Genomic DNA, 9,802 nt, shown 5'->3' with positions numbered 1-9,802 from the left:
ATTACTGGGAATCATCACTAGGTTCACCCTCATAGATTCCAGGAAGTGTCCACAACACTGGGTTTCTATGCTGTGTCCACAATGACCCCCAATTCCAATCTCAGTGTTAGGTGATCAATTTAGTACATATTTAATATTTAGCTTGTTCCTCATCTAAACTTTAGGGTTTTTTTCTACACTTAACTTACTATAAATTGCAAGGTGTTTTTAATTATGTCTCACAAAATTAGAAATACACTTATTTTACACATTTCCAATTAACTATTTTAAAATGTGCAACAGGCTAATATTTAACATGTTACCACTGTTAGTTCCTATTAAAATGTTCACACTCCAGGGTTCTACACTGATGTCTTTCTTGGAAGAATTTTTCTAAGAAACAAACCAAAGGATTTCCCATGTTTAACACTGTTTCTATTTTAAACACTTTAATATTCATAAAGTTTCTACCAAACAGTTATAAATTATACATTTATAGACAAGAATAGCTTGTAAAATGAGCTCCTTTTAGAATATGCAAAGTGATCCACAAGATATTATAGGAAATTCCAGGGTCCATGTCTTTGGGCTACAGCATTTCATCCACAAGAGCACAGAGAGGATGGCCTACCATGGCATCCTGTCTCCTAAAATGAGCATGTAAGAGTGGATAGACAGAAAGGCTAGCATACAGACCTGTTCAAAATGAATAACCATGTTTTTGTACAGATATGTAAACAGCCAACCTTGTATCAAAATTGACAGAAAGAAAATTGCTTATAAAAAGAGAATGGCATACTAACTCCCCCTTCTTTCATATGATTCCCTGCACTCTGCCAAAGGTTTGGTTATGAGTCTTAGTATCTGCTTTGATACACTGCTAGGTAGTCTTTCAGAGGCCCTCTGCTGTAGGCTCCTGTCCTGTTACTTGTTTTCTCCTACGTCCAATGCCCATTCCATTTGTCTTTTAAGTGAGGATTGATCATCTTACCCCGGATCTTCTTTCTTGTTCATCTTCTTTAGGTATATAGATTCCATTGGTTTTCCTAGTAAGGGGAACAGGGACTATTTCTGACAGAAACTCAATGGCAGGCTCTTTGACCTCCACATACACTCACTTATAAGTGGATATTAGACATATAATATAGGATAAACATAATAAAATTTGTATTCCTAAAAAACCTAAGCAAGGATGAGGACCCTGGGTAAGATGATCAATATTCACTCAAAAAGGCAAATTTGACAGACTTTGGAAAAGGAAGAAAACAGGGAACAGGACATGAGCCTACCACAGAGGGCCTCTGAATGAATCTACCCAGCAGGGTATCTAAGCAGATGCTGAGACTCATAGCCAAACTTTGGTCAGAGTGCAGGGAATCTTATGAAAGAAGGTGGAGATAAAAGTTCTGAAGGGAACAGGAACTCCACAAGGAGAGTAACAGAACCAATAAATCTGGACAAAGGAGTCTTTTTTGAGACTGATACTCTTAACCAAGGACCATGCAGGAAAGTAACCTAGAAACCCTGCACAGATGTAGTCCATGGCAGCTCAGTCTCCAAGCAGGTTCCCTAGTAATGGGAACAGGGACTGTCTCTGACATGAACTCAGTGGCTGGCTCTTTGATCACATCCCCCTCAGTTAGGAGCAGCCTTACCAGGCCACAGAGGAAGCCAATACAGCCAGTCCTGATGAGACCTGATAGGCTAGGGTCAGAGGGAAGGGGAGATGGACCTCCCCTAGCAGTGGAAGTGGAGAGGGGCATGGGAGGAGATGAGGGATGAGGGAAGTGGCTATAGCTGGGATACAAACTGAATAAACTGTAATTAATGAAAAATAAATAAATTAAAAAAATTAAAAACTGACAAAAATAAATAAAATCGAAGTAATATGACATCCAGAAGAGGTAGTGATCCATCTTTGAAATCTCTATCTGCTTAGTTTTGCTTACACATTCCTTACCCCTCTTCTTCTTCATTCACTCATCATTTATCTCTTTAGATTTTTCTTCTTTAGTATTCCTATTCTCTGCTTTCATATCCAAAATGGTATTCTGGATAGAAAAGAGCTATTGTGGGTTTATAGAAGAGACAAGAAGAGAGGAGTGCAATATATCTTACAAATACTAGAGATAGTTCTTATAATTTCTCCAGAATATTAAGTCAGTATCAATGTAAAACTGTCATAATATTGCTTAACAGATGAATATATTTACCATATTTAACTACATTTCTTATTTTCATTATAGTATTGAATGTTTTTTTTCTGATAAAATGTACTTAAATTTTCAACTTTTCCTCCAAGTATAAAAGGATAAGTATGTGTTTACATTTCAATTTTTCACTGTTTTTAATAATTTTATACATGAGTACTGTATTTATACCATTTTCAGCATCTACTGTTTTTCTAATTAATTTCTGCTATTCTCTCATAAATTCAAGATTGTTTTCTGTAACTTTAATCACATACACACATACAATCACACACCAAAATACAGTTTATTTGATTTTGCTTGTATCCACACATATTTAGGGTTGAACAGAATTTGATAACATCAAAAAACTGAAAAAGATTTGAGTCATGTATGTCAAATACATATATGTGATATGAAAATAATGGGAACAACAGTGATTTTTTGAAAAAAGATAACAGTTTTAACAAATGCATAAAAATAGGTCTTAAACTTAACAGTTATGTTACTTGTGCCTAGCTTCATAATTCAGAAAAATGTGAATCATTTTTTGAATTGTTGAATTGGTTTTAGAAGAATAATTTTAAGGAAAAGCTATAGACAGACTTTGTATTTTGTATATGTCTGCAAACATAAGTAATCTCTAATTTAGTAGGCTTAGATAAAACACATTTTAAAAATTTCTTTAGAAATAATTCACACACAGTCCATTTTTCTTTTTTATTTATTATTTTTACATTCGTTAGAGTTTATTTACTTTGTATCCCAGCTGTAGCCCCCTCCCTCATTTCCTCCCAGCCCCACCCTCCCTCTCTCGTCTCCTTCCTGCCCCTCTCTAAGCCCACTGCTGGGGGAGGTCCTTCTCCCCTTCCATCTGATCCTAGCTTATCAGATCTGTTCAGGGCTGTTACAATGTCCTCTTCTGCGGCCTAGCAAAGCTGCTCCTCCCTCAGGGTGGAGGGAGGTCAAAGAGCCAGCCATTGAGTTCTTGTCTGAGACCATCCCTGTTCCCCTAACTAGGGAACCCACTTGGATACTGAGCTACGATGGGCTATATCTGGGCAGATGTTCTAGGTTATATCCATGCATGGTACTTGGCTGGAGAAACAGTCTCAGAAAAGACCCCTGGGCCCAGATATATTTGGTCCTTGTGGAGCTACTGTCCTCTCCAGGTCATACTAACTCCCCCTTCTTTCATATGATTCCCTGCACTCTGCCCAAGGTTTGGTTATGAGTTGCCGCATCTGTTTTGATAGACTACCAGGTATAGTCTTTCAGAGGCCCTCTGTGGTAGGCTCCTGTCCTATTTCTTGTTTTCTCCTATTTCCAATGTCCATTCCATTTGTCTTTCTAAGTGATGATTGATTATCTTACCAGAGGTCCTCTTTCTTGTTTATCTTCTTTAGGTGTACAGGTTTTAGTATGTTTATACTATCTTATAGATCTAGTAATCACTTATAAGTGAGTATATACCATATGTGTCTTTCTGCTTCTGGGATACCTCACTCAGCATGATCTTTTCTAGATCCCACCATTTGCCTGCAAAGTTCATGATTTCCTGATATTTAATCGCTGAGTAATATTCTATTGTGTAAATGTACCACAATTTCTGTATCCATTCCTCAACTGAGGGACATCTGGGTTGTTTTCAGGTTCTGGCTATTATGAATGAAGCTGCTATGAACATGGTTGAGCAAATGTCCTTGTTATGTACTTGAGCATCTTTTTGATATATGCCTGGGAGTGGTATAGCTGGATCTTGAGGACACACTATTCCTAATTGTCTGAGAAAGCACCAGATTGATTTCCAGAGTGATCATACAAGTTTATATTCCCACCAGCAATGGAGGAGAGTTCCCCTTTCTCCACAAACTCTCTCACATGTCAAGTGACATGTGTTGTCACTTGAGTTTTTGATCTTAGCCATTCTGATGAGTGTCAGATGAAATCTCAGGGTCATTTTGATTTGCATTTCTCTGATGGCTAAGGACGTTGAGCATTTCTTTAAGTGTTTCTCTGCCATTCTGTATTCCTCTATAGAGAATTCTCTGTTTAGCTCTGTACCCCATTTTTTAATCTGATTGCTTGATTTGTTGCTTTTTAACTTTTTTAGTTCTTTATATATTCTGGATATCAGCCTTCTGTTAGATATGGGGTTGGTGAAGATCCTTTCCCAATTTGTAGGCTTTCGTTTTGTATTTTTTGCTTTACAGAAGATTTTCAGTTTCATGAGGTCCCATTTCTTGATTGTTGATCTTAGAGCCTGTGCTGTTGGTATTCTGTACAGGAACTTGTCTCCTGCGCAAATGAGTTCTAGGCTCTTCCCCACTTTTTCTTCCAACCAATTTAGTGTATCTGGTTTTATGTTGAGGTCTTTGATCCACTTAGACTTTAGTTTTGTGCAAGGTGATATATATGGATCTATTTGCATTCTAAAGCAATAGAATTCATAAAATGCTGCAAACTCTATTACTAGTTGCATCACATTTCTGCTATTGCCTGAAGGACTTTAAGGCTTCTGTTCTCTCACCCAAAGCTTTGCCTTTACTTGTACCATCACCAACACAAAGGCCTGTTTGATCCTCTTGTTTCCCCATATCAGGATGAAGGAATGGTTCGAGGGATACAAGGTTCCAAAAACATAGCAAATCAGGTAGACTGGTTCATCCAGAGACTTTGTATTATTGAAACCTGATATGATTAGAGACAGAATAAACAGGGAAAATAACAACAGAAAGGAAATCACAGCTTGCAAAGCCTTAATGTGAGCCAAAGCACTGGGATCTTGGTATCCTTTTCCATAAAGCTTCATTGTCCTGAGGTGTTTACAAAGGGAGTAGATTAACAGCAGAAAACAGATCATGGATATGGTGAAGGGAATGACATTGTCCAGAGTGAATGCCATCTTGGCTGTAAGGTTTATGACATAAGCCAGTTTGGTCTTTCCAGTCAGGTTGCCTCTGTCTTCATTCACTAGGATTGCCTCAAATATGGATGCCATCGTAAGATTAGGGAATAAAAGCACCAAACTCCCCCAAAGCACAACTACAACGACACTCTTAATGTTTGCCTTCAGGCCAAGAAAAATAGGGTTAGAGAAACTGCCTATTTTCAACAAATAAAATATGCTGAGTACAGTCGACAGCCAGGTACTAAAATGGTTGGTTACTGCCCAACCAACACAAATACCAACTGTTGCTTGTAAAGATAAAGCTAGTTTAAACACAGTGAAGCACCAACTCACTAATATTACCGAAAGCATGCCAACCCTGAAGGTGGCCAGACCTGTGAGAATTCGATCAGCTGAGGAGATTTTTCTTCTCTTGATGCAGTCAGTGCAGTTCACCAGAAGAATAAAGACATTGGCAAAGCTTCCAAGAGCAATTTCTGCTACTATTGTGAAGGCTGTGATGCTTAGAAAGAAACTCATCACATCTGAAAAAAAAAAAAAAAACAGTTTTCAAAAAACTAAAAGTGAAATGTAGCTCTTGAGTCACTGGTGTGATTTCATGAACACACTGATTCCTGTGGTCTTCATTTACACTCAGTGAAGACTGAGCTTTGATTAAATCCAATGGCCATTGTCAGGAGGGAAAACACTCTAGTGAGCTGGTGGAGGAGTTTGATGCTGTTTTTATAGAAACAAAAATGCTTACAAATCAGTTCAAGTTGATTTTTATTCATACACTCTTCCAAGAGCTGGTGTATTTCAGAGCAGAGGTTAGAGCGATGCTATGACCTTATTTGCCAGCATGCAAATAAACAAATACAGTTTATTGGTATAAAAGAGTTCCCTCTTGTTCAAGCCTCCTATAATTTGTATTTTTCCATGTAACTGATTTGTTATCAGAAATTTAAAACTCAGCAAACAGAATATGCAATGAGTTTGCAAATCATTTGCTCTATCTTGGATACACACACACACACACACACACACACACACACACACATATATATATATATAATTATTACCAATAGGTTTACAATTAAATTTAGGTTAATGTATTAAAAAATCCTCAAACTTTGTAATCAAATTGTCAAAGCATTTGCATGGAGCAGAAGGAAGGCTAATATTCATAATATCTGATCATTTATTAAAACACATGTGCGTAGTATTTCCTTTAAGAGCTGAAAGGAGCTTGTGTGCACAGTGCTTGCGTGTGCTCACACACGTGTCCATTTTTCTCACACATCTCTCATGAATAGAACCATCATTGTCCTGGTGTCTCCTAAGTTGAAGGGTATTTTCAAGTACATTATGTCGGTTTTAAGTACCTTGTTGTTGTACTTCAAGTCATTTGGTCCATTACAAGCATTTTTCATATATATATATATATATATATATATATATATATATATATATAATTAGAAATTAATGTATTTATTTTATTGGGTATAATTAGCATTTAGACATCAGACGCCAACCTCTAACAAGACAGGACTTCTTGTGGAGGGAGGTGGAAAGCCAACCCACCCACACAAAGTTCCACTCAAAATTTACCCTGCCAACAAGATGTCCAGGGATGAAGATAGAGCAGAGATAGAGGGAATTTCCAACCAATCCCTGACCCAACCTGACTTTAGCTCCATGGGAGAGAGTCAACCCTTGACACTAACAATGACAGTGTGCTGTGCTGGAAGATGGGAACCTAGCACAGCTGTCTTCTGAGAGACTCCACCCAGAAAGGATCAAAACAGATTCTGAGCCTCACAGCCCAAGGTTGGACTGATCAAAAGAAGCCTTGTGGAGGAGTTGGGGGAACAATAGAAGGACCCAGCGGGGATGGGAGCTTCACCAGAAGACCAAAAGAGCCAACTACCCTGGACCCAGGGTGTTTTGTGGAGAATGAACACCAACCAAGGTCCATGCATGGGCTGGATCTAGGTCTCCTATACATATATATATACCTGATGAACAACTTGGTTTTCTTGTGGGTTCCTGATAAGGGGAGATGGGGGTGTTGGTGACATGGATTCTGCTGCATGCTTTTTGATCACTTCCCCCAGGGTGGGCCTGCCTGCCAGTTCACTGTGGAAGAGAATGTGTTCAGTTCTGATGTGACTTAAAGTGCTGGAATGAGTGAGGGGGTGGGGTGTTTTCCTGAGGGTTAGGAGAGTGGAAAGAGGGGAAGATGGAGGGGGGGTGGGACCAGAAGGGAAGAGGATAGGGACTATGATTGGGATGTAAATTGAACAACTACATAAATAAATTTAAAAGTTAAGAAATATTTTAAGTATTGCATTCAAATAGTTAATAATTTTCTAAATATTTCTTTTTAAAACTCTTTCAATTTTGTTTTATTATGTTCTGTTTATGAGTGTTTTTCCTGCATATATGTCTATATACCATATGTGTGCCTGGTGTCTGGGACCCAGGATACCCAGGAACCTGGGTGCCTGGGAATCTCTAGTAGGTGTTAGGAAACAAACTCGTTTTTTAATTTTTATTTTTTAAATATTAATCACAGATTATTTATTTTGTATCTGAGCCCTAGCCCCCTCCTTCATTCCCTCCTATTTCCACCCTCCCTTCCTCATCTCCTCCCTGTCCCTTTCCAAGTCCACTGATAGGGGAGGACCTCCTTCCCTTCCAACTGACCCTAGCCTATCAGATATCTTCAGGACTGGCTGCAATATCCTCCTCTGTGGCCTAGCAAGGCTGTTCCTCCCTCGAGGTTGGGAGGTAGAAGAGGAGGTAAAGGAGCCAGTCATGTACTCTTCACCACTGAATAAATTCTCCAATTGTAATGCCAGGGTCATGGGACCCTCAGAGACCACCAGGAGAAGACTTGATGCAATAGCAAGAGAGCTTTATTATGAGAGCAATCGAACTCTATACCCAGGTCTCAGTGATGCAGCAGTAGAGAATTAGGACCCCAAGCCCTGAGTGAGCAGGGTTTTTAAAGGAAAAGTCTGTGATCAGGAGGTTTCTATGACGGCAAGCAGCAGGGGCCCATGACTTGATGTTACAGGATTAGGTAAAAGTTAGAGGGGCAAGATGACCTTCTCTGAGGCACAATTGCCTAAGGCATATGCTTCTCTGAGGCTCAATGGCTATTCTTCTAAACTATATCTGAAACATTGGGGGGAATTTTCCCACCCAATTCCAAACCGATTCTCATAGATTATTGCCAGGAAGATTGTCTCTATTTTCTATGAAGTATTTATTCTGTGAAATTTTCTGGAGGCTGTTGCTAGGAGAGTTAACTTTGTTTTCTGCCAGGTGCACATTTTGTGATATTTTCTGGTATCTGAATTCAGCTCCCAGTCAAGATGTCTCTTTATTTCCAAAATGGAGTTATACCCAGGCTAACTACACCCAGGCTAACTTAAACTATTCACAATCTCAACAGTTTTCTAAATATTTCTCAAAAGAACACGTATTTGTGCAAAAATCCTTCTGTTGTTGAATATCTTCCAGATGCCCAGGAGTGGTGTAGCTGGATCTTGAGGTTACATTAGTCCTAATTTTCTGAGAAAGCACCTCATTGATTTCCAAAGTGGTTGTACAAGCTTACATTCCCACCAGCACTGGAGGAGGACCTAGACTCCCTACTCAGGTATAGCCAATAGGTAGTTCAGGGAACCCCCCCCCCATATAGGTACCCTAGTAAGGGGAACAGGGGCTATTTTTGATATGGGCTCAGTAGCACCTTTCCCTGTCTAGGTGGCCGAATTAGGTCACAAAGAAAGATGATTCAGACAGTCCTGATAAGATCTGATAGGCTAGGGTCAGATAGGAGGACCTCCCCTATCAGTGGACCAGGGGAGGGGCATAGAGGGGGAAGAGAGAGGAAGGGTGGGACCAGGAGGAGATGAGGGGGAGGGCTAGAGCTGGGGTACAAAGTGAATAAATTATATTAAACAATAATAAGTAATAAAGAAACATTTAAGAAGATAATCTCCAGTCTCATTTATTTTCCTACAATAATGTATTTGGTTTTTGTCTATGGATGAAGGAGACCCCATTATGTCTTGTTGACAGGCATCAAGGCCAGTTCCATATCATGGCTGTTGTGAATAATGCAGCAATAAGCATGGCTGTGAAGTATTTTTGTGGTGTGATGACTTAGTGTCCTTCAGGTGTACACCCCGGAGTCGGGTAGCTGGATTATATAATGCTTACGTTTTTCTTTTCAGAACTGCATACCCATTTCTATAGCGGCTCTCAAGAATACATGTTGATTTGTTTTTTGACGGCAGCTATTCAATGGGATGAGATCGACTCCCAGTGAAGTTTTGATTTGCATTTACATGTTGGCTGAAACTGTGAACTACTGAAGATATACTTCGCAGTCTTTTGCCCTTCTTTGAGAATCATTGTTAAATGCATTTGCTCACTTGTCAACTGGCAAATTGTTTTGTGTGTGCTGTTCATTTGTTTGAATTTTTTCTCCTTTGGTGTTTGTTATTTTGAGTTTCTTGCTGATTCTAGATTTTAATCTGTGTCCGCTGCTTAGCTGACAAAGAGGTCCTGCTGCTCTGTGCTGGCTCTCTGTTTCCTTTGCTGTGGGGGAGCTTTCAATTTAAGCTCATTTGTCACTTCTTGGGCTTGTTTCTTATGCAAGAAGAATCTTTTTTGGAAACTGTTTTGAGTGTTTGCCTCTAAAAGTTTTCAGGTCTACATTAAGATC

General features: G+C 39.2%; 1 protein-coding gene across 1 annotated transcript; it reads right to left on the bottom strand.

Annotated features, from left to right (window-relative positions):
- Positions 1–4,677: 4,677 nt before the first annotated feature.
- On the bottom strand, positions 4,678–9,489 carry LOC129679851 (taste receptor type 2 member 136-like). Its single transcript, XM_055611330.1, is given in 3 exon segments — positions 4,678–5,619; positions 5,621–5,727; positions 9,423–9,489. Coding segments are annotated over 3 exon segments (1,116 nt in total).
- Positions 9,490–9,802: the final 313 nt, after the last annotated feature.

Source organism: Psammomys obesus, unplaced genomic scaffold (genome assembly GCF_907164565.1).
Source record: "Psammomys obesus unplaced genomic scaffold, mPsaObe1.curated_primary_1811, whole genome shotgun sequence".
NCBI lineage: Eukaryota > Metazoa > Chordata > Mammalia > Rodentia > Muridae > Psammomys > Psammomys obesus.
The sequence above is the reverse complement of the archived record's forward strand: the minus strand, read 5'-3'. Positions and strand labels throughout refer to the sequence as shown.